General features: G+C 41.1%; 1 protein-coding gene across 4 annotated transcripts in view; it reads right to left on the bottom strand.

Moving 5' to 3' along the window:
• Nucleotides 1-11,460: 11,460 nt before the first annotated feature.
• Nucleotides 11,461-27,065, bottom strand: part of SLC38A4 (solute carrier family 38 member 4) — a 192,375-nt gene continuing 176,770 nt past the window's right edge. For all 4 annotated transcript variants that reach the window (XM_073554237.1, XM_073554238.1, XM_073554236.1 and 1 more), the window contains 3 exons: nt 17,039-17,183; nt 15,933-16,030; nt 11,461-11,835 (listed from right to left, as the gene is read on the bottom strand). In XM_073554237.1, coding sequence (XP_073410338.1) covers nt 11,734-11,835; nt 15,933-16,030; nt 17,039-17,183 — 345 coding nt within the window. In that variant the 3' untranslated portion in view covers nt 11,461-11,733. The remainder of the gene's footprint in view (nt 11,836-15,932; nt 16,031-17,038; nt 17,184-27,065) is intronic.

Raw genomic sequence — 27,065 nt, 5'->3', positions numbered from 1 at the left:
CAAAAACACAATAGCAGCTAAGGCAGGAGGTGTTGAGCCTGTGTCATGGTGTAGCTCTAGAAGGCCTGTAAGGCTCCCTTTCCTGGGAGTAGGTAGACTGCTTTTAAAGCCGGAGCATCAGCAACCTTTTTTGGCTTACATTGCTGAAACAGCCTCCAGCTCTATCGCCTCCTCTTCTGAAGTTTAAAAATATGCAAGCACTGAGTCGTCAGTGCAGGCTTCTGGTCAGGAGCAACCCCTTTTTTTAACAAAAATATCACAGTCAATGATCCAAACCATTTAGGTAAATATACCCCTCCTTCACATGGGATTTTGGGTCATTGACCACGATATTTTTGTTATAGTGCTCCTTATGTACTAGATGCCGTCTCTTACCTAGGAGAGGCTTTTTAGTTGGTACCTCGTGCTCTCGTTGGTTATCAATTATTTGAGAGGCAGAGGTGGGCCATAATATGATTAAGGATGGCACTAATTTTGGATCATTTCACCATATGAAGGGGATTTCATTTTGTTGGAGGTGTGTTTAGGTTTACATTGATATATATGTTTACATCATTCATTCCTGTGGGAGTTATTGTATGGATATTATATGATATATACATTATATGTTATTATATGGATATTTTGCACATTTTTTCAAGTAAACCTTTCATTCTTCAGTGGATATGTTTATGGAGACATTCCTCCTCTTTGTATGTATTTGGCTATGTTGTGGTGTCCCCCATGGCATGTTTGCTTTTTTATGCATTTTAATATGACATAAATAAAATTGCTGTTTTATTATTTGGGACCACTTCTTCCTACATTTATTTTTGTAGAATTAGTTGTTTTATTATGGTGTGTTGTTTCCCAATGATAGACCACACAATAATAACATTTCTTATAACATGAGAGTTGCAAGAAATCAAGATATCCAAATCTACTGGAGTTTCTTTTGCAACTTGCATGTTGTGGGTACATACGCTTTAATTATGTTGCAATTCTGCATCTGGATCCTGTTTATTTGGCCATGAAACATGTATTATGGTCGAAGAAGCTTTATAGTCTATATTGTCTTGAATACTGTGATATGATTTCTGCCTTACATTTGGGTTATGGTCTTAAACAGATAATACTTTTGGCTAACTGATACTTTGTGCTACAGAAAACTAAACCAAAAGCAGTGATACGAAATACAAGGGTTCTACCTTTGACACTTTTAGAGTCTTCTATACCATGCGTCATACCCTTGGGTCTTCCACTACGCGTCAGAAATTTTCCAACAAAAGGTTTTTTTTGTTAACATCCCTTAACCACAAGGTAATTATAGGTCTCTTTCCTATTTATTTTCCCCAGGAATCTGGGAAGAACTGGATATCCAGTGTTAAAGGGAACCTGACACGAGAAAAAAAATGGTATTTACCTTAAGATATTGGGTTAATCTGCATGTTAATAGTGTTGTGAACCTGCCCGGTGCCTGCAATTAGAACCCCACTATTGGGAGGAAATTAACTTTATTCTTCCTGGTAGCATTCCGTTTCAGTAACGGGAGCAATGCGGGTTCAGTCTCTGCTCTGTGTATAGAAATCAGTGTCTGCAATCTCGCTCCCGGCACTGACTGACAACCAACCTGAATAAAGTTAATTATCTCTCGACAGTGGGGGTCTAAGAGTCGGCGCCAGGCAGGTTCAGAGTCGGAGCCAGGCAGGATCAGAATGCTTTTAACCTGCAGAGTAACCCCATATCTGCAGGTAAATAGTGCTATTTCACATGAAAGGTTTCCTTTAAAGAGGAACTGTCATCAGGACAAAAGTGAGCAGTAATTGCCCTTATTTCATACCCGCTACTCCCTCGGGTATTTTTTTTTTTAAATCCATCATAATGCACCATACATTTTTGTGGTCTTTACTAAGGGAACATTACTCACAAGGTAACAATGAAGAGCAACCTAGAGGCACTCCTTCAGATATTTCTGTAATGTCCCCTTGATGGAGACCATAAAAATCAGCACTTATCACAAGACTCACATCTCTGGGATTATATGATGGATAAAATAATCAGGGGAGCAATAATTGTCTTATTTTCACCTTGTGATAGGATCTCTTTATGTGATGTAAAGCATCAACACAAGGTTTAATGAAATAGTATTATTACATACTTGCCTGTCACCATTCCTGTGTCGTCTGCCTCTGCTGTCTGGGCGATGGTGAGTGGTGGTGATGGTAGATGGGGTAATTCTGCATCATCAATGGGTGGCTGTCTTTCTAATAAACGAATGAAGGGCCTATTCTTCTGCTAGCCTACATGATGCATGATCGCTGCCCAGAACAAGTCTGTATTTTTATTCTTGTTAATTAGATCTTGCTGACCAATGGCTGTAGTCAATCAATGGCAGGGCAGATTCTGGGGCCAATAAATATGCATGGTACCATAACTAAGATTTGCAGTGCCGTTTGTCCCTTGCCTAATAATGTTCTTCATAGGCTAGTTTCACGCTAAGTTCCGCTATGCTTTTATGTATTCTAGCTTATAAAACAAGCAGATTTCAGATATGCCCTTGATGAAGCCGAAACTTAACTCAAATAGACTCAATTTTCACTCTATTGCTGCAGTGTCCATCTATTTAATCTTTGCAGTGCCATTTGGCCTTTGCATGAAATTGTGCTTCATGAGCTAGATTCACGCTAGGTGCACCTGTGCTTTCATGTCTTGTGGCTGTGAGTGCAGGCTTCAGATGTGCCCCTGATGGAGCCAAAACCTAGTTCACATAGATTATTTGTGCTCTTTTACAGCAGTGTCCATCTTTTCAGACACGCACATGATCGTAATTGATTATCTCGGAATAAAAAGTAGAAAATTATTTATGGCAAGAAGAGTTGTATCTAAAGATCTGTCAAATGTTTCAAAAGTTGCATAACACTTTTAGAACTTTGGTACAAATTAAGGCAATGCAGCCACAGGCAAAATGAATTAGTTCACCCTGAAGTAGTTTGGATCTACAGAATATAGCTGTATCTTCAGCAGTCTCTGAAGGCTCACAGTTACCAATGTATGATTTTTTTTAATTAAAATTGTAATTTCTTGATATTCAATTCTGGATGTATTGTTCTACATGTCTGATGCATTTTTAGCATGCTAAACATTAACAGCCTGGTAAAAACCCCAATTGCATTGCTTCTGAGCATAGGAAAAACACTATTCCTTTTCCTCATAGCAAAGGAAGTTGTGAGTAATTTGGTAGCTTAAAATAGGTTTCAGTTTAACCAAAAAAAAATTATGGAAATGAAAACAAATTACATATTGATGGGAATTAGAGATATCATCCACTTTTTTCCATTGAGATACATAAAAAACTGATGTACTCACATTCCTTTCCTATGGAATTTGTGACATGATCGGTGTTATTTCCTGAGATACATATGTATTTATTCCATTTTGGATGTACAAATAAACACAAAAACACATCTTTTTTTTTCAAAAATTATTATTTTTTATTCTATACATGTTTATATTTTCATACTATAAAAAACCCATGTTACACTATAGTTTTATACAAACTAATATGTCAAAACATTGCAATTCCAATTTGAAAAATCCATCTAAATCGACATTAAGCAGGATCCCTGAAGATTTTCATTTTAAAGATATCAATATAATTTCTGTAGATATTTTATTATAATTTCAAGTTAGTTGCAGTGCTCACATTAATCTAATGGCCTCCATGTTGTGGGTACACCTGATGTACAAACTAAGCGCAGCCATAGGATTTCATTAAAGGGATAGTAATGGACTCAGATATAGATAGGTTATCAATATCAGATCAATGGGGGTCTCATCACTCCCACCAATCAGCTTTTACCAGATAATACGGCCACCTGAAGACCAAATCATAGGGATAGCGAGCGTATACTGTGTTGTGGTTGATCTTGGGTACCACAGCTTAGTTTCTACTAGCAATAAGGCAGCGTAGAGAGCTGTTATTATGGCTCCATGCACTATGTAGTTCTGGCAGATGCAGGACCAGGTATTAATTGATTAACTTGACAAGTGTGTAGCACCTACTGGTCTGATATTGATGATCTATCCTAGAGATGGATCACCAATGTCTTAATTTTGCCATACACATTAGATGGCAGGCGGCCGATCGATGGCTCGGCTAATCATTTGGCTGGCTCTCACACACAAAAGCACTCATTCGGCAGAGCGCTCCTGTGTTCTCTATAAATGCTCTGTCCAAGAGAACAAAAGAATTGGCAATCTGACATTGGACATACTGAATTCTTAATTCCTACGACAATTAATTGTCTAAGGTTGCCAGACACATTACGCTGTTGGCTGAACCCGTTGTTATCGGTGGGTTTGGCTGGCATTAGTCCAATGTGTATAGGGTATTTAGTCTTTGATGATCCTTTTAACCTAATAAAGGATGAAAGAAAGTCCATTTGGGCTACATCAGGCTGGTACATTTCACCCTATGGCCAAACAAAGGTGCAATATGGAACAGTATAATTTAGGGTATTCAATGAAAAACGAATACTGCATGTTGCACCATCATATATTGGGTCCCTATCATTGATGTAGCCTACTGTGTTCATATGTAGTAGGATACATCACACTCCTCCATGGGAGGGATATGTTGGTGTTTGCCTGGTGTATACAACAGTCGGAGGCTATTAACTTGATGTGACCAGTGCTGAATAAAAGCTGAGGCAAAGTTAGACATACACTATACAATATTGCCTTAATAAAGAAATATATACAAAGAAAACCAATAATAGAATGTATTCAGTTGCGTTTTGACTAATCAGGGATTTTACAGTACATAAAGATTGTCTTGACATATATGTGAGAGGATGCTTGAAACCATTATATGAGGTATTTTCTGAGAATAAGTGTCATATAACATGGTTAGACAGTTATAGAAGCGATAATAAGGTCCATTATATCAGTAAAATTTGTTCACATTGGTGTTTTCAGAGCATTTACAAAGAATAATAATACCAGAGGATACATGTTAGGATGGCCATGATATACAGTAAATTGAGCCTGAAGAACGTTCCAGGCTTACTGCTGCTTCTACATGTGGGAGGTACAGCGCCTGATATCACATTTAAAGCAGAATGTGACTTTTAGGCTATGTGCACACATTGTGGATTTTGCTGCGGATCCGCTGCGGATTTGGCCTCTGCGGATCCGCTGCGGATTTGGCCTCTGCAGATCCGCAGCAGTTCTGCAGACAGTGTACAGTAGCATGTAAGTCTATGGGATTTACAATCCACTGTGCACATGCTGTGGTTTTTTCACTGCGGAAAAGCTGTGGTTTTGAATGTCAATTCTTCCTGCGGATTCCGCTGCGATTTGCCACCTATTCCATTGTCCAGGTGTCAAACTGCAGGGGAAAACCGCTGGCCAATCCGCAGATAAACCGCAGGTCATTTTACCTGCGTGTCCGCACAGAAAAATCCGCTGGTGAATCCGCAGCGTGTGCACATTGCCTTAGGCTATGTGCCCACGTTGCAGAAATGCTGCGGAGTTGTCCGCAGCATTTCCGTAACTCCCTGCCACAGGTAAAACGCATGCTTAATTCGCATGCATTTTCCCACAAATCGCAAGTGTTTTGCAAGCGTTTGTAGCTTGCAGAATGCTAGAGCTTTTCCAAATGATTTGAAGCATCGCTTGGAAAAGCGATTGATAGGTTGGTCGCACTTGACAGCATAGTGCTTGACAAGTGTGACCAACTTTTTACTATTGATGCTGCCTAAACAGCATCAATAGTAAAAGATAGAATGTTAAAAATAATAAAAAAACCCCCAAAAAATATGGATATACTCACCTCCTGGCGGCCCCCAATCTCCTCATCAGCGATCCCGGTCCTCAACGACGCTGCAAGTTCCGTTCCCAGGCGTGCTTTGCGAGAATGATCTTTGTGACGTCGTGGTCGCGTGACCGCTATGTCATCAGAGGTCATTCTAGCAAAGCATGCCTGGGAACAGAACTTGCCGGCAGCGCCACTGAGGACTCCGGGGGCCGACAGAGGGTAAGTATATCCCTATTTTTTATTTTAATTCTACTTTTTACAGTCTCCTCTCCTCCAGACCTTGGGTACCATCCGTACATGAAGCACTCACTTTACGCATGGTGGGCATAGCCACTTGTGTAAAGTGAGCGTTTCAATGCAATCCTATGGCGCGGAATCGCCACGATTCCGCAAAATTAATGTATATGCTGCGGATTTTTCTGTTATGCAATTCCGCAGCGGAAAAATCCGCAGCATTAGCACAGCAACTGTGGAATCCCATAGGATTGCATGGGATGCATTTTGTTAGCGTTTTTATGCATTTCCGCAGCAGCAAAAACGTGGCAGAAACGCATAAAAAATGCTACGTGGGCACACAGCCTTAAACTTAGCATGGATGTAAATGAGAGAAATCATCACTGCATGCAAATGAAGGCTTCTTAAAGATATTAGCATTTTGTAACAACTTATTTTAGAAACATTGGAGCAATACAAAAACTATGCGTAATGTAGATTGAAAAATAGTCTATTTTGTGTATGTGTGACTGTGAAATTAGACTACATTGGTTTTGTTTGTAGATAAATTAACCTTTTCCTATACTTGGGACATTAAACTGATTCTACAGTTTCTACAAGAATGAAAACCATGTTTCCCACATTGTTATATATGACAACAGCTTGTTTTAGACCACCATGGGGTCAGTATGCAATTTAGGAGGAGATGGAGGGCTGGCTCTCTAGTGCCATCTATTGGTGGAAGTTATTCTGATCCATTAACAAAGAATCATGACTAAAGCTGGCCATACACATTGGATACCTGTCGACCAAACATTAGTTCGGCAAACATCCTTCTCTCCCATCTGCCCTGTACACATGAACGGGCTTGGCTTGTCTGAGCATTCATTTGTTTTTAATAGCAAAAGAGGATAAATATGCTGCCAGACACCTCTGGCAGTGGCTTACTTTTCCTAAAAATAAAAGGATCGATCACTGGAATTGCAATAGCCAGAAACTTCTTTCCCATGGCAGATGATGAGAGAACCGGGAGGCCCACGTGTGCATTAGGTGGTTGGCCAGACCGGCAAGAATCGGTTTGGCCAACATTCATCTAATGTGCATGGGGACCTTAAAGATGAGATCACGTTAAACGTCATACTGTGGCACTGAAAGGCATTGATTGTATGTGACTGGCCGTGAACTTCAGGTAAAAGAACTATTCAGTACTGAAATAGTGCAGTATAGAAAGTTTACCAGCGCCCCATGTTATGGGGCTGAAAGTAATACTGCAGGACATAATTAAGACTTTATTTTACGGGTATGTACAAGATGATTTCACAACAAAAATGCACTTTATTATGAAATGCAATGGGTCTTTTGTTTCTGTAAATTGGTGAAATATTCCTTAATGCACTGTAATTAAGCTTAGCACAATGAAAGCAACTAATAAAAGCTTTTCTTCAGCATATTAACATAATATTTAGACGAAAAATCTCAACGTATAAGCATATATTTATATTCATCAAACATAACTCTGAACATTGTCTCTTTTACCAAATATTGTAAATTTGTTTGCTATTGGAAAATGATTGGAGAATCTATGTACTTGCTAGGTTGTGCTTCCATTTCATCGAAGGATTTCTAGTAGCAGAAATAATGCTTTTACATCTTAGAATGAACATAGAGCATGAAACTAATTGTTGAATCAGAATACATCATCTGATCATTACATCCTAAGTGCTCCTTATACTTCGCGTTCAGTCATTCTGGAAGACGTGGCCATACAATGAAGGGGCATTGATCAGAGATAAATAAGTACAAACTAAACCCCAAGAACCAAAGATTAGAGCACTATTCAATAAAGAAACAGAATATGAATCCTGCTTGGAAGGGTAATAAATCAATGGTACCACGTGTATCAGTATTATTACAATAGACTGCTGTAAACATGAAGGTGTGTGTTTTACCTAATCTATATTTTAAGTACTTTATAAAATAATGCAGTGTAGCTGCTGTTAAAGCATTGTCTAAAGTGTCGAATGCTAATTCAAGAGAACATTACACATGTTGGGTAATAGAAGATATAGTAAGATCAATACGACTTGAACATTTTGCTGGTTTAAGAAATATTGGTGTTAAAAAATGATACTATTACTGAGACAGACTCCTTTAACAAGTGTCACATTGCCTATAGCTCCTACATTGTTGTCTCCATTGGGGAGTTCTGTTTGAATCCTCAAAAAACTAGACACAGATAGAAACCTAGACGGAGCCATTAAATATAATTGAAAGTATGCTAATTTGGACTCCATTTGTTCTCCTTTCTGGCAGTGCCTATCTTTTCAGACATATGGAGAAATATAAATATATAGCACTCCTATTCTGTGCAGTGGTGCCCAAGTAGGGTTCCAACCCGTAAATAGTGTCGATAAATACTTGGCACTGAAAAGGGTTGTAGTTCACCCTTTTCAGTGCCAAGTATTTATCTACAATATCTTTTCAGACAGACACAAGAACATAGTCTAAACTATGGCTCTAATAATGCTTTTCAGGGATTCAGATGGAACTAACAACCAGCAACATATAGGCTACATGCAACGTGAACACCCCCTAAAACTTCAAGCATTAAAGGAAATCCGACACTAGCACTGCACGTAGGGGCAGAGACCCTGATTCCAGTTGTATCTACTGCAGATCTATCAGTTCTCTGAATACTGAGCTCTGTTTAACCCTAACCCACACTTCTGATTTGGCAGCTTTTTATGTACACTGTGCATAGTCAGAATGCTGCCAATCAGTGGTAGAGACGTGGTTAGACTTCATGGAAGGTTTAATAGTCCTCTCATGATTACTTCCTGCTGATAAAACCATGATTTAGCAACAACTACACTAACCAGCTCAGTAAGAGACACATAGCTGGAATCAAGGTCTTTGCCCCTACATTATGCTGCTCTCAGATTATGTAGCAGAAACCAGATTCCATTTAAAGTCTGTTTTAGCTTTATTAACCACACCATCTTCAGTAGAAAGGTATTCTATACTGAAATTGCATTTCTGAGTGCGTTACTGTTTATACTTTTAATAATTTTGAATGAGATATTTCATATATGCTGAAATATTATGTGATAACTCATCCGGTCTACATTATATATGATACATAATCTTGTAACACATCCCATCTACATTATATATTATATATCATCTGATAACCCATCCAATCTACATTATATATTATATATCATCTGATAACCCATCCAATCTACATTATATATTATATATCATCTGATAACCCATCCAATCTACATTATATATTATATATCATCTGATAACCCATCCAATCTACATTATATATATTATATATCATCTAATAACCATCCCACCCTCATTATAAGATGATGTTTTTTGACCATGAGTGTTGGTTATATATGTAATGTTCCCCAAAGTGGCTGGTATATAGGTTAGCAAAACTCAGGGTGAAACGCGTACCCCATTTTGATACCTCGAGTTTGAACACCTACTGCCTCAAAAATGTTAATCTCCTGCTAATAAAGAAGTGATTTTATCAGAACTACAGAAAGCAGCCCAGTAAGTGACATAGCGCTGGAATTAGGCTCTCTGCCTCTACATTATGCTGCTCTCAGGTGGCAAAAAAATGATGACAGATTCCCTTTACCCCCTTTCCGACATTGGGGGTAATAGTATGCCGATGTCAGACTCCCTCCCTTTGATGTGGACTCCGGCGCAGAGCTCACATCTTTTCCTGCACATGTCAGCTGTTTTGAACTTGAGCTTATTCTTCATATATGCAGAGTTCATTAATGAGACGCCTGCAGCAAACACAGTGAAACATAAAATAATACTGCTTGCTATAAGTATAATAAACTGAATAATGAAAATGTTTGCAGTAACCTCCCCTACTCAGAGGAGGGAGCAGTTAGTGACACTTTAATTATTAACTTTATTTTTATGCAGACTTGTGCACCTCACACAAAACAGAGGTCTGATTGCTATTAAGGGTGTATAAAGGGTGTATAAAATTCTGATCAGTTGGATCTTAAAATACCATAGTGATTAAAGGTGAACATTCACTTTGCAAAAATACTAACATAGGGATGTATTGTTTATTAACGAAGCATGATTAATTGTGTGCTCATCATTATGCAGCCCCATATTGAATGGAGCGGAGATGCTCTGCAGCCACTTTTTGGGTGGAGAGACCTTCATTCCATTCAGTGTATATAGGACTGCAGAGAGAGCAAAGTCCTATACTTGGTAATTTCCGTAAGTCCCATTGACAATGATTGGAGCAGAGGTAAAGAATGCATACCTCCATTCCATTTAAGATGGGTCTACAGAGCCCCATTTTTAGGGTTACAGAACCAACATTTTGAGATTGATGAAGGCCCATGCGGACTTCCAGCAATCAGCAATTTTTCCACTATCTTATGGTTAGAATTGAGGATAACTTGTCTTTTGTTATTAACCCTTTAAAGTATAACTTCATACCTTTGGAATATTTAGCATTATGTATGACTGAAAAATGTAATGGTAGAATATAGTATAGGAAAGGAGTGTCTCTTGAGTAATTGCACCTCTATCAAGGCTTAAAGAGTTTTTCCACTTTTGCAAAACCTGGTTCCCAACTCTTCTACACATGTAAAATAACACAAGCAGCAGGTATTCTCCCACCCCAGGTCCCAGTTCTTTCTCTCTGCTGTTGCACCAATTTTGTTTTTTGGTTGCAGCTAGAATTGAGCGACTTTGGTCGGATCGGGTTTCATGAAACAAAATTTGAGTCGGATGAAACTGGTCCGATTAGGGCAAAAAAAGTCGGAGTTTCGTACGAAACCCGACCCCAATGTAAGTTAATGGGAAGTAAAAGTCAGCATTGAGTGGATGAATGTCCTCCGCTCAATGCCGACTTTTATTTCCCATTGACTTGCATTGGGGTCGGGTTTCGGACGAAACTCCGAATTTTTTTGCCCTAATCAGACCAGTTTCATCCGACTCAAATTTTGTTTCATGAAACCCGATCCGACCAAAGTCGCTCAACGCTAGTTGCAGCAGCAATGTCACCACTACAGTGCACATCAACACTGCAGCCAATCACTGAGCTCAGTGGCTCTGCTGATGCAGACTGGCATGAGCCACTGAGCTCTGCGAATAGCTGCAGTGGGGATGTGCACTTATGACATGACGTCAACTCTGCAGCCAATCCACAGAGACTGCAGCAGCGGCAGAGTGCCTGTTTTGGATCCGTAGAGAGTGAGTGAGCTGGGTTTGTTATTTTACATATAAAAAATCATTTGGGAACCAGTTTTTGATAAAGTGAAAAACTCCTTAGATACTCCTCCTGTAAGTAAAGTTTTGATTTACCGGATTATCTACTATGGAAGTAATACAGTATTACAGCTATCTAACCCTAAAGGTTCTACAATCAAGACACTGTACAAAATCCATGACACTAATTTACCAAAGTCAGTATATTCTAAAAAAACACAGTGAATACAGTTATGGCACATTCAGTCCAGTCCAGAGAACACCTACTCGATTTTAAGATTTTCAATATCAAACTTGTATGAGATAACGCATAAATAATAAAGCCTAGTATAAAAAGTTTTACATTCCATATGTTGGAACCAGCAACAGTCTTTGGATTGATCTAGCTTCTTGTCTTCCAATCATCCACACTGGCATCCAGCTAGCCGCTAACATAGAGCATCCCTTGAGCCTCCCAAGGGTTAATGGTGTTTGGAGGAGGGTGGGTTGTGGATCCAGTCAAATATAATAAGCGACATGCTGCCGATCATGAATATAAAACCGACCACAAGAAAAACAAAAGCCTGTGGGGTTAAATGCACACATGTCACAATTAATTTAAAATCATTATTTACCATAGGTTTTTTATGTCTAACTATAAGCTGCTATCCTTGGCTGTAGAATATGCTGGCACTATAATGATCAAGTACAGTAACATACAATACTATACGTAATAATATAGAATAGCCATATATTTCTAGCCCTGACTGTAGAATATGTTAGTACCATATTAATAAAGCACAGTAATATAAACAGAACTATCAGAATATATACTGCTCAAAAAAATAAAGGGAACACTAGGCACTCTTGCTGAGCAGAAACATGGCTGTTAGTGACCTTCCTATCATTTCTGACTGTTGTTTATTCCATTGGCACAACAGCAGAGAAATTGGTTCACAATCAGTGTTGATTTCACAGAAGTGTGACTGAGTTGGAGCTACATTTTGTTGTTTAAGTGTTCCCTTTATTTTTTTGAGCAGCAGCGCCCTCTATTGTACAGATTCACATGTACACAATCCATCTTCTCCAAGTTCCAGGAGTAATGACTAATCCCTGGTAGGCTGTCTGTACATTTCTTGGGTGTGTTTCACAATATTAACAAGTTAGAACACTGTCACTGGCATGAGAAAAGTCTGATTTGTGCAGATGTTATGAAATCGGAAGTCAAATCACTGGAAAGAACATGTTTATAAGCCAATGTTTACCATGTGCCATCCCAGTCTATAAGTAATCTTGCTTTATAGGAACCATGCGGTGAGGATACAAGGAGACATCACTATCTACTCTAGGGGCACCATGTGGTGAGGATACAGTCAGACATCACTATCAACTCTAGGGGCACCATGTGGTGAGGATACAGTCAGACATCACTATCAACTCTAGGGGCACCATGTGGTGAGAATACAGTCAGACATCTCTATCAACTCTAGGGGCACCATGTGGTGAGAATATAGGGAGACATCACTATCTACTCTAGGGGCACCATGTGGTGAGGATACAGTCAGACATCACTATCAACTCTAGGGGCACCATGTGGTGAGGATACAGGAAGACGTCACTATCTACTCTAGCGGCACCATGTGGTGATTATACAGGGAAACATCACTATCTACTCTAGGGGCACCATGTGGTGAGGATACAGGGAGACATCATTGTCTACTCGAGCGGCACCATGTGGTGATTATACAGGGAAACATCACTATCTACTCTAGGGGCACCATGTGGTGAGGATACAGTCAGACATCACTATCAACTCTAGGGGCACCATGTGGTGAGGATACAGTCAGACATCACTATCAACTCTAGGGGCACCATGTGGTGAGAATACAGTCAGACATCTCTATCAACTCTAGGGGCACCATGTGGTGAGAATATAGGGAGACATCACTATCTACTCTAGGGGCACCATGTGGTGAGGATACAGTCAGACATCACTATCAACTCTAGGGGCACCATGTGGTGAGGATACAGGAAGACGTCACTATCTACTCTAGCGGCACCATGTGGTGATTATACAGGGAAACATCACTATCTACTCTAGGGGCACCATGTGGTGATTATACAGGGAAACATCACTATCTACTCTAGGGGCACCATGTGGTGAGGATACAGGGAGACATCATTGTCTACTCGAGCGGCACCATGTGGTGATTATACAGGGAAACATCACTATCTACTCTAGGGGCACCATGTGGTGAGGATAAAGGGAGACATTATTATCTACTCTAGGGGCACCATGTGGTGATTATACAGGGAGACATCACTATCTACTCTAGGGGCACAATGTGTTGATTATACGGGGAGACATCACTATATACTCTAGGGGCACTATGTGGTGATTATACAGGGAGACATCACTATCTACTCTAGGGGCACCATGTGGTGATTATACAGGGAGATGTCACTATCTACTCTAGAGGCACCATGTGGTGATTTTACAGCGAGACATCACTATCTACTCTAGGGGCACCTTGTGGTGAGGATATAGGGAGACACCACTATCTACTCTAGGGGCACCATGTGGTGATTATACAGGGAGACATCACTATCTACTCTAGGAGCACCATGTGGTGATTATACTGTATAAGGGCTGCACCGGGATCGTGTGATGCTCCACTCCCTTTCCTCATGTTGACATTGTACTGCTTATATAATGTTTCTTATGTTGCTATGTATATATATATATACTGTATATATGTTGTGTAGATAGGAAAAGTGCAGTACCTCAAGGTGGACACTAGATGAGGTACAATAGTGTACATAGTTTACATAGGAGGAGCCAACCGCGGATAAGATAGAGGGTTTTCCTGTTTCTGAGTAGTAGGGCTACAGAGCCCAGACAGAGCGGTTAACTCCATAACTTTGGGAAGTGGGGAGCACAGCCGTCCAAGGCCATTGGGCCAGAAGTGCAGCAGTACTGACACGCAGGTCACTTTAAGATGCGGCAGCTTACTACATGAGCAGATGCCGTCATGTCTGGAGTGAAACAGACAAGGGAACTCCTGAACATAGTGAAGCTGAACAGGGAGGATGCTGCAGTACCGGTCAAAACGGTATGACCCGGATACAAACTGAAGGACATAGGGAAGAGCACAGGGAAAGTGAAGGATTTGGACTGTGCAGAACTCTGTGTTGATGCTGTAACTGATGTGTACATGCTGCGATTGAAAGGAAGTAAAGGTCTATGTTTAAAGTTGGAATCGGAATCTGTCTCCTTATGTGCCAGATCAAAGGAAGAAGTGTCTCTGTGCCTAAGGGAGGCCTCTGAGAACCTGGCAAGTGAGGCAGTGAGACTTTGTGTATGTGGTGTGGGTGGCCAGGGCGCTCTAAAGCAGACACCTTTGCGGGCCATAACTATGGCCCTGGCTGCCGCTCACAATTATACAGGGAGACATCACTATCTACTCTAGGGTCACCATGTGGTGAGGATACAGGGAGACATCATTATCTACTCTAGGGGCACCAAGTGGTGAGGATACTGAGAGACATCACTATCTACTCTAGGGGCACCATGTGGTGATTATACAAGGAGACATCACTATCTACTCTAGGGTCACCATGTGGTGAGGATACAGGGAGACATCATTATCTACTCTAGGGGCACCAAGTGGTGAGGATACTGAGAGACATCACTATCTACTCTAGGGGCACCATGTGGTGATTATACAGGGAGACATCACTATCTACTCTAGGGGCACCATGTGGTGATTATAAAGGGAGACATCACTATCTACTCTAGGGGCACCATGTGGTGATTATACAGGGAGACATCAATATCTACTCTAGGGTCACCATGTGGTGAGGATACAGGGAGACATCATTATCTACTCTAGGGGCACCAAGTGGTGAGGATACTGAGAGACATCACTATCTACTCTAGGGGCACCATGTGATGATTATACAGGGAGACATCACTATCTACTCTAGGGGCACCATGTGGTGATTATACAGGGAGACATCAATATCTACTCTAGGGGCACCATGTAGTGAGGATACAGGGAGGCATCATTCTATCTACTCTAGGGGAACCATGTTCCATGCAAATTAATCAAGGATTAGAAGTTTTATATAAGCAATATATCATGTGACGAAGAGTATAGTTTGTATGATACACCAAAAAGATGTCACTTTAGTGGGTGCAGATGTAGAGATGCCCCTAGACCCTGCGCCTGAAGGGGTACAACAGACCATCTTTCACATAAAAATATTAATGTGCCCCATAGTATGTGGAGGGTTCTCCTGTGATTTTACATTAAGGGTCACTTACCATTCTGAACACAATTATCGCTATTATTTTCAAATTACCAGAATGATTTCCACTGAAAAATCCTAGATGTGCATAGCAATAAATGGTCAGACTTTTTTCCCTTTTTACGTAATAATGCTCCCTCTACTGGCCATAAAGTAGTATTACAATCTGCAGTCTATACACAGAGTAATGATTATCAAATCAAATCAAATCAAATCAAATTTATTATCGCCAAGTACATATTACATATATACAAGGAATTCTTTGTGGCAAAGAGGCAACATAATTATGTGATTATGTGATTTCTGTACTGGATATAATACTATCAATGCTACGATATTAAGGAATGATAAACTAATTTATTAGTCTTACCCCAATCTTTTGTGGCGATCGAAAAGGTTCTTTTTTCACTACTCGTAAATAAAAAGCTGCAGGTAGAATGAAGATCAACATGGTTGCTGCTGACGCACCTATGGAACAGAAAATAATTTTTTCTACATTCAACATGGTTTATTGCAATAGTTGATAATTAATCATGGCTGACTATACTGATAAAATAAACAGGATATTACAACATTTTATTTTGAAGTAATGACTTAGGTATAGAAGATATTCTTTAGTTTACTGGTTTTTCAACATACTCTTACAAAATTAGCTGCAAATTTTCCTTATAGTCTTTTTGCCACATAATGAGGCAGCAATATTTGGTGGGGTGACATAAGGAGTCTTAAGGGGGTATTCCCATAATAACAGATTATACCCCACTAAAAGGATCAAGACTGCTAATGACTGTTGGGGATCTGAATGCTGGGACCCTCAGTGACTCCATTAACGGGGCTCTGGAGCTCAGAGAATGGAGTTGTGTGGAGCTCCATCTGAATGGAGTGGAGATTGAGCATGGGCACCTTTGGTCCTCTCATTGTCTAAAGAACTGTCTGAGAAAGCTGAGTACAGTGCTTGTCTATTTACGGCACACCCATAGATAATGAATGGAGCTGATGTTGAGCGTACGCACCTCCACTTCATTATAAACAGTGCTGCAAAGTCCCATACACTGGGGTCCCAGCAGTCAGACCACTAGTAATCTGTAAGTTATCCGCTTTACTATAGGTAGGGGATAGCTTGTTATTTGAAGAATAGCACTTCATGTTATACCTTTGAATTTTTAATTCCTCTGATTATAACAGGTTCCATTAATCTCTCATTTTCTACTACCCTAGCACTATTACTCTCTATATTTTTTACTCAGCAATGCTCAGAGTACCCCCATATATCTTGAGAACATGGCGGTGTCTCACGACGCTTGGAATAGAAAGGCGGTTGTGCATAAAAGCCTCTCCCAATTCATTTGTATAGGATTTCCAAAAGTTGCTGAGCAAGCATCTAGAATATCCCTTCAATGCCTGAATTGTTAGTGCTATACTTTAACAAAATTCATAGTAAAAAACATGTAAACTATTACACATGTAATTACTAACCTATGAATCCAAAGATATCCTTAATAGTAGGCACAAAAATAACCAGAGTATTGTTAAAAGCAAGGAGAACAAATGCTATCAGGAAATGCCGTAGTAAGCTGAATGGTCTTCCAGGAAAGAGCAGTGTGGTTAAAGAAGTACGGACCTGGAAAATAAAGAGGAACGGTTTAATGGCAGTCTCACATATGAATGATGGCTGCATTTGAAGAAATCACATATAAAAAAAATACGTAGACTAATAGGGAAATGGAAGAGAGGGGAAAAAGGGTGTGAATAGAATTTAAAATGAACCTTTATTGCTAATTAATGATAAAAACATAGAATTTAACACATCCTTTTGAATGTATACAAGATCACAGCTATAGAGATTGCAATCAATAAGGACCCTTAGAAAAATATACCGAAACGCGTCAGGGACACACGTCCTGATCTAATGCTAAGTGTATTGACATCGGGTCCCAATATTGAGACAGTGGCGTCAATGTGAACCACTACAATAATGCGGCATAATTAAGGTCATGACAGCCTGAGAGTCTGTTTGAGACAGCACGCTATCTACAACCCACGTCCGCACCGCTATTTATATAATGAGACTGCAGCGATCAGCTGTTGTATCCTTGAATGATTGCTCATGCTGACCACACATGTATTGTTGCAGATTGTGTGGTGGTTTAACAGTCTCAATGTCTAACTGAGCAGTATTGATATCAATGTATGTGCAATAAGTCTATCACCAACTTATAGTCCACCTGTAATAGCACAATTTTTACAATCCATGCTGGCTCTGCTTTCTAATTAGTGGGACCGTGCCTGCAACGATTAACTGTTGTACTTATATGCAATTGCTCACGCTGACTGCATATACATTGATGCGGCTTGGGAGATGGATTAACAACTGTAATGTTCAACTGAGTGGTGCTATTAACAATGTACCACTGTACCACATATATACATAGTGCTCTGTTACGCTAGCCCATATACGCGTATACTGGATAGTATTCATGTGGTGGATTTACCCACGGAGTGCATTTTGATCCTATAGCAGTGTAGCTGCACTATTGTAAATTATTTTATATACCCTACATCAGCCTTGTATCAACCAGACATGACTTATTTGGTCTGATCAGCTGTATATGGGAAATAGTATACATCTGCACCTCACAGTATATGGTACCCACTTAATTTGGGATGAATAAATAGATATCCCATATATTATATGAGATTCTTACTATTAGTTAACCCTATATAATTTATTTGAAAGTATAATAGCCTGACTTATTATTTCTTCGGGATCATGGTCAGGAATCCAACCCAAGAATTTATATTCTTCTCATACCCAAGTATAAATTGGGATCTAGTGGATCACAGCTGTGATTACAATCTCTATAGCTGTGATCTTATATACATCCAAATGGATGTATTAAATTCAATGTTTTTCAGCATTAATTAGTAATAAAGGTTACATTTTAATTTCTATTCACACTCTTTCCCCCCCTCTATTTACCTTCCCTATTAGTCTACAGTCTTATTTATTATTATACAGTGTGTTGCAAAAGTATTTGCCTGGAACTTTTCAACCTTTTCACACATATCATGCTTCAAACATAAAGATGCCAAATGTAAATTTTTGATGAAGAATCAACAACAAGTGGAACACAATTGTGAAGCTGAATGAAATGTATTGGTTATTTTACATTTTTGTGGAAATACAAAAACTGAAAAGTGGGGCGTGCAATATTATTTGGCCCCTTTACTTTCAGTGCAGCAAACTCACTCCAAAAGTTCATTGTGGATTTCTGAATGATCCAATGTTGTCCTAAATGACTAATGATGATAAATATAATCCACCTGTGTGTAATCAAGTCTTCGTATAAATGCGCCTGCTCTGTGATAGTCTCAGGGTTCTGTTTGAAGCACAGAGAACATCATGATAACCAAGGAACACAACAGGCAGGTCCGTGATACTGTTGTGGAGAAGTTTAAAGCCGGATTTGGATACAAAATGATTTCCAAAACTTTAAACACCCCAAGGAGTACTGTGCAAGCGATCATATTGAAATGGAAGGAGTATCATACCACTGCAGATCCCTCTAAACTTTCTTCTCAAACAAGGAGAAGACTGATCAGAGATGTAGCCAAGAAGAACATGATCACTCTGGATGAACTGCAGAGATCTACAGCTGAGGTGGGACAGTCTGTCCATAGGACAACAATCAGTCGTACACTGCACAAATCTGGCCTTTATGGAAGAGTGGCAAGAAGAAAGACATTTCTCAAAGATATCCATAAAAAGTGTTGTTTAAAGTTTGCAACAAGCCACCTGGGAGACACACCAAACATGTGGAGGAAGGCGCTCTGGTCAGATGAAACCAAAATCGAACTTTTTGGCAACAATGCCAAGCAATATGTTTGGCGTAAAGGCAACATAGCTCATCACCCTGAACACACCATCCCCACTGTCAAACATGGTGGTGGCAGCATCATGGTTTGAGCTTGCTTTTCTTCAGCAGGGACAGGGAAGATGGTTAAAATTGATGGGAAGATGGATGGAGCCAAATACAGGACCATTCTTGAAGAAAACCTGTTGGAGTCTGCAAAAGACCTGAGACTGGGACTGAGATTTGTCTTCCAACAAGACAATGATCCCAAACATAAAGCAAAATCTACAATGGAATGGTTCACAAATAAACGTATCCAGGTGTTAGAATGGCCAAGTCAAAGTCCAGACCTGAATCCAATCGAGAATCTGTGGAAAGAGCTGAAAAATGCTGTTCACAAACGATCTCCATCAAACCTCACTGAGGTCGAGTTGTTTGTCAAGGAAGAATGGGCAAGAATGTCGGTCTCTCAATGTACAAAACTGATACATACCCCTAGCGACTTGCAGCAGTAATCGCAGCAAAAGGTGGCGCAACAAAGTATTAAGTTAAAGGGGCCGAATAATATTGCTCGCCAAACTTTTCAGTTTTTGAATTTCCACAAAAATTTAAAATAACCAATAAATTTCATTCAATTTCACATTTGTGTCCCACTTGTTGATTCTTCACCAAAAATTTACATTTGGTATCTTTATGCTTGAAGCATATGTGGGAAAAGGTTGAAAAGTTCCAGGGAGCAGAATACTTTCGCAAGGCACTGTATAAATAAATCCATAATGTGTCCTTAGAGACAATTTTTGGTGTTAGGACATAGCATACAATGGCCATGTGCTGCCCATATAATCCCGACATTGCACAGCTCCAGTCGGAACAGAGTACAGGCTGTGTTACCATCCAGGAGAAGCCATATGACTGGTACTGGTGCGTTTGCTCCGTACCACCAGTAAAAATACAGGTGCTATATGGTGTGTGAATATAGCCTTAAGCCCCCGTTACACACTGCGATATCGCTAGCAATATCGCTGTAAAGTCACCGATTTTGTGACGTAGCAGCGATATTGCTAGCGATATCGCTACATGTGATACTTACCTCCGACCGGCTCCCCCCCCCGCTGATTATCGCTGGTCGTGCGAGAAGGTCCTGGATCATTTCTCGTCGGGCGCTTCCTGCTGGGCTTCCTGTGGCGCCGACGAGCGACGCGTGGACGCGGGCGGGAGGACGTCAGGATCGCCGCGTCTGACAGGTAAGTAGCGACCCCTGACACCAGCGATGTCACTGGTGAGATCTGTCTGTGTGGCAGCTCTCTAGCGACCACTTAGCGATGCACCAGCGATCCATATCGTTGTCGGGATCGCTGGTGCATCGCTAAGTGTAACGGTACCCTTAGCCAAATGATCTGTCTGTCAGTGACCGCCTTTGTATAATACTGTACACAGCAAGGGAAACAAACACAAGTACAGTGCTGTCCACAGTGCTATTTAATGATTGTCATTGAAGAACGGGTCAGGTGACTTATCTATCCAGATGTAAATAGCCATAACACAATACCAATTACAGAATGTGTCCTATTGTCTTCCACGTTATAATATTAGCTTTAGTGTACTGAAATGACCCTTGTGCTGTTGTTGGTGGAGTATTTCGGCATCTGGTGCCCCACTTTGAATATTGCCAAAGGCCACAATTTGTCTAAAACTGGCCTGCCTGACATGAAGTGAGAGGGTAGGAACAGCATAACATTTCAGTGATGAGCCTTTCAGGGCTGAGTAGTCCTGCAGGATACTGGATCACTCTCAAGGTTTGGGACACAATTACTGTATGTGGACCTGCCAAAATTCATTTACCTAATGTATCTAGAACTGAAGCTTCAAATACTAAAGAGGTTGTCTACTACTTTATCATTGATGACCTATCCTTAGGATAAGTTATCAATGTCTGATTGGTCGGGGTCCAACACCTGGTGACCCTGACGATCATCTATTCTTGGCATCAGTGGCAGCCACCGGCTGGAGATGCTCAATTGCGGAGCTACTCCATCTTTTGATTGTGGCCACGGCTGGGTACTGCACATACACAGGAGAAAGATCCGCCGCCACTATCAGAAGACAGAGCAGCTCCGCAATTGAGCATATCTGGCCGTTGGCTACCGACACCGGTGCCGGTGGTTGAACCCTGATTGAATGGACATTGATGACCTTTCCTAAGGATAGGTCATCAATGATAAAGTAGTGGACAACCTCTTTAAGTAATGTAGACAGCACTGTTCCCTGGAAGCTAAGCAAGTTGGAGGTCAAGGAGATCAACTGCACGTCTGCAGAGTGTGGTATTTTTTTAAGGGTGGTTTCACATTAACGTTTCAGGCCACAGCGTCGGCCTGTGCACAGGCCACTGCTAAGCCCCGCCCCCTGCCGTGCCTTCTCCGGTAGCTCCACCTAGGGGCGCATGATGCTGCATTCGACCTGCGTCCCCTCTCTTTAGCACTGCGGATGCAGGCCATGCGCAGGTATGCGTTTGGCGGTGCATGCGTCCTTTTGACGGTTCGCCGAGCGCACCAAATTGCAACAGGTTGCGTTTGGCGCTGGTTGGCGCACCGTCAAAAGGATGCATGCGCCACCAAACGCATACCTGCACACGGCCTGCGTCCCCAGTGCTAAAGATATGGGATGCAGGTCGCATGCAGCGTCATGCGCCCCTAGGCGGAGCTACTGGAGGAGGTGCGGCAGGGGGAGGGGCTTAGCGGCAGCCGTGCGCAGGCCGACGCTGCGGCCTGAAACGCTAATGTTAAACCACCCTAACACTGTCATTTCAAATGCACATAGCTTTAGGGAATAATGATAGAAGGGTTTGTAAAAATAAAAATAAAAAGGTCAAAGGAAAACCACCTCACCAATCACCAAGGTAATAAATATGGAGTATAAATATGAATATGGCCAATGAAGCCACCTAAAATAGGACAGTGTGTTAACATCATTTTGTATGTACCTCTGTGTGTGTAAAATATTAACAGTATATTCTCCAAAATATTTCCCGAGCACACGTAACATTCTTATCCACATCTCCACAATGAATGGATTGGATTACCTAAGCAAGACGTGCTGTAATAGCTGAGGAAGTGGGTGAGAGTTCACAATTGGCGTGTGATAGATTACGGTAAATGCTTCTGAACAAAATGTTATGGGTGCGGACAGGAAGATGTTGTTACCTGCAAACTCTAATTAATTTCCATTGTATTATTACGAGAAATTTCTGTATGTGTAGCGTGCTATTTATTCAAGGAACTGAAGAAACTTGTTTGTATTGTAAATCTTGAAATTGCAAGTGCATTTAGCAAACTTGGTTCTATGTCTGGTACATTGTAGTGAAGAAAATCTTAATGAACTTTCAGGGTTTGTTCACATGCTGCGTTTTTACTCTTTGAAAAAACAAAAGCAAAAAAACCCGCAGTGTTTTACAATATCTGCAAAGTCAATGAGATTTATGAAATGTTATGCATAAGTTGCTTATTTTTTTCTTAGAAGATTCGAACCATCAGTTTTATTTAAATCTGCAGTATGTCAGTTTTTTCAGCATTTTTCACCCATACAAATGAATGGGAAAAAATGCAAGTCAAAAAGCATCAACAACAAAAATGTTGTAAAAAATGTGTGTACTTTACGGAGTGTTTTTTATGCCAACACTGATTTTTGCTGCAGAAAAGTCTGCTGCAAATACTCATCATGTGCATATACCCAGAGTTCTTTTTAATAGTGAATGTTATGTAAACTACATTCCCGCAGCCTGTTAGCAGAACATAGAGAAGTACTATTACAGGCAGTAGGTTTCATTTCCTACCAGTGACCGCTAGTGATGAGCGAGTATACTCGTTACTCGAGATTTCCCGAGCATGCTCGGGTGTCCTCCGAGTATTTTGGCGTGCTCGGTGATTTAGTTTCTGTCGCTGTAGCTGCATGATTTTCAACTGCTAGACAGCCTGAATACATGTGGGGATTGCCTGATTGTTTGGAAATCCCTACATGTATTCAGGCTGTCTAGCAGTCGCAAATCATGCAGCTATGGTGACAGAAACTAAATCTCCAAGCACATCCAAATACTCAGAGATCACCCGAGCATGCTCGGGAAATCTCGAGTAACGAGTATACTCGCTCATCACTAGTGACTGCTTATATTCCTGTGGTCTCATCATCTACAGAGCAATCCTAATAATAATGTGTACTCTAGCTAAAGCCTCATTCAGACATACGTGTTCTATCTGTTTCTAATGGATAGTTTTTACTATTATACTTTGTGGGCATGTTCGCATGTCTGGATTTTTTTGCGGACCAATTGTTTTATGTTTATTGGTCAAAATTGCTCTTTTAAGTGAATGGGTCATAAAAAAGGGTAGCATTTGAAGTGCTGATTTTTACACTATTTAAATGGGTAGGAGAAGCGTGTATTTTTTGGGGGATAGGAAGAAAACTATACCACCATACAACTTGGGCAATTCTTTTTTCCGTACTCCTATTACCGGAAATCCCTGGGAAGCCTTTTTCTATCTTAACCATCCACACTGACTCAGACTTAATACAAAATCCTTATTTTTTTTGTGGCATATGTGATAGCTATGGCATATTTTCTCAAACTTACATCACCTTTAGGTTAACTTTGAAATGCTAAAGGTATAGAAATAAGTGGCGCTGGTATGTATGTAGGTTTCCTTTGTTGAGTATTATTAGTAAACATTTTATACTTCTTTTTCCCAATTCTTGGTTTCTTTCAGCGCGAGTTTACTCTTATTATAACTTTAAAATGTGCCAAAAAATGTGATTAATATATTTGATGGATTTTAGGGTTCTACTTAGCCTCCCCTTTTCTTTTTTTCCCAAATTTTTGTCCATATTTTGAATCTAGCATACATCTGCCCCAATGTATTCTATCTCCTTGATGAGGAGCATTGTATTTAATTAAAATGAAGAACATAGCTGTACAATAAAGTATTCATCTACATGCATTATTAATGCTAAATTAATACATGTACATTATGATTAGCATATCATATTGGTAGCTGTACCATTAGCAGTAATGTGGGCACTGATGGGTTGTGCTAAACCAGGGGTCTCAAACCCAGCAGAGTAAATGGGCCGCACATAAAAAAAATTTGAGCTGGCAGGCCGCATTCCTTTCAAACGTAATACACCTCGCACACACACAGCTGCGCTCCGTAGACCTCATACACACGCGGCTCCGCTCCATACACCTCGTACTGGCTCCGCTCCGTACACATGCGGCTTCTCTCTCTACACCTCGTACACACACGGCTATGCTCCGTACACATGCGGCTTCTCTCTCTTCACCTCGTACACACACGGCTCTGTTCCGTACACGCTCCGTACACTTCATACACACGCGGCTCCACTCCGTACACCTCATACACATGCGGCTCTGCTCTGTACACCTCGTACACACGGCTCCGAACGCCTCGTACACACACGGCTCCGCTCCGTACACCTCATACACACGGCTCCGAACACCTTGTACATACACGACTGCGCTCCGTACACACACGGCTCTGCTACATCCACCCTGTAAACCCCTCTTGACCCCACACAAAAACTTACCTTCATCCAGCACCATGACAACCAGCATAGACAGCAGCATCCTGCATACACTGAGGCTCCTGATCATGTGACCCCTGGCTCCTCCCCCTCCTGTGACCTCATCCCAGGTCCTGTGCACACAGAACAGCGATCGCGCGCTTCTGAATGTGCGCCTTTAACCTGCCTTAGGGAGTGAGACATGTGGTGCACCGCGGGCCGCAGATGCCTGCCTCAGGGGCCTCATGTGGCCCGTGGGCCACATGTTTGAGACCTCTGTGCCAAACGTGTAAGAGTATAATAAAAATAACATGGTCATAAATTACTGTCACTAATGTTAATGTTATTAACACAATGTGAAATATTATTTTCTGTTTGTCTGACAGATCCTTTCCGTTCTCTTCTGAAAATATAATTTCTGGATGTTCCATAGAACTGTATGTGTAGTGTGTATATACATGTGCATGGTCAGTGTGAGTTTGTGTATACATGTTTATCAACATGTGTATGTGCAGTGTTTGATTACATGATTATATTTGTACTAGCTGAAGAGCCCGATGCTGCCCGGGCATAGTAACTAACTACGGTTAGTTATAACAAATTATAATGATTATATCTATATATATATATAAAGCTGAGTAAAGAGCCCCGCCCATTCCACATAGCCACATTCACTATAATATCCCACATCATCCCGTCAGCCAGAGTTACCGGACTACTACCGATAATATCCCACATCATCCCGTCAGCCAGAGCCACTGGACTACTACTCCTAATATCCCACATCATCCCATCAGCCAGAGCCACCGGACAACTACCCCTAATATCCCACATCATCCCGTCAGCCTGGAGTCAGAACCAGAGTGCTGAGTGGAACGGTACTAAAGGTTCCATACTGGGGATCCCTTTAAGAGAGGCCCGGCGTCAGAACCAGAGCACTGAGTGGATTTGCCCTGACTTCCATACCAATGATCCCTTTAATAGAAGCCTGAGGTGAGAATCAGAGCACTGAGGGATTTACCCTAACTTCCATACCGGGGATCCCTTTAAGAGAGGCCTGGGGTCAGAATTAAAGTGCTGGATGGATTTACCCTGACTTCCATACCGGAGATCCCTTTAAGAAAGGCCTGGGGTCAGTACCAAAGCGCAGAGTGGATTTGCCCTAAATTCCATACCAATGATCCCTTTAAGAGACCCTGGGGTCAGTACCAAAGTGCTGGATGGATTTGCTCTGACTTCCATACCAATGATCCCTTTAAGAGGGAAGATGTGCCTAAGGGATGGAGGATGTGTGATGGGGATATAGGCACAGGAGGGGGGATTCATTTCTGTCATGTGATCTCTGCACCTTTAAGGGGGGCAGAAAATGGCTGGGAGCTTATGTTCCCATGTGTTATGATTGGGTCACCGAGGAGGAGAGCAAGACCAAGCTAAGCCACAGAAAACCAGAGAGGTTGGTAACTAAGCGGATTGCAGACCCCTGATCCTATCCACACAACTAGCAGTAGCCGTGGAGCGTACCTACGATGATCCTAGATGCCTTGTCACAGCAGGAGAGCTAAATAAGCCTAAAGCAAGAAAGGGGAAATCTAAACTGCCCCAGAGCAGACCACAAAGGAATAGATAGCCCCCAAACATATATTGTCGGTGAGACAAGATGAAAACACAAACGCAGGTAGGAAAATAGACTGAGAAAACGATGGAGCCCACACTAACTAGACAGGACAGGAAAGGAAAGACACTGTCTGCAATCACGCAAAAAACCCTGCAAAAAATGTCCAACACGTCTAATAGAAAAATACTGAAGTCGCACGACTTCGCCCACTATATCAGCACTCTGGTATATTCAGAAAGCAGAGCAAAAAGCGGCCAATATAATAAGGGACAAAAACAAACTGGCACAAGCAGTAACATATGGATGGAGATTCAGCACAGCCCCAGCCAGAGCTGGCTGACCACACAAAACTGAAATAGACAAACCCAGATCAAATGTGAACAATAGCAAAAGAACACTTAGCTGAGCATGCAGGGACTGAGCTGGAAACTAAGACTTCAGGAGGCAGGAAAAAGATCACCAG

This window comes from Dendrobates tinctorius, unplaced genomic scaffold (genome assembly GCF_039654945.1).
Source record: "Dendrobates tinctorius isolate UK_male_01 unplaced genomic scaffold, ASM3965494v1 ptg000209l, whole genome shotgun sequence".
In the NCBI taxonomy this organism is placed as follows: Eukaryota; Metazoa; Chordata; class Amphibia; order Anura; family Dendrobatidae; genus Dendrobates; species Dendrobates tinctorius.
The sequence above is the reverse complement of the archived record's forward strand: the minus strand, read 5'-3'. Positions and strand labels throughout refer to the sequence as shown.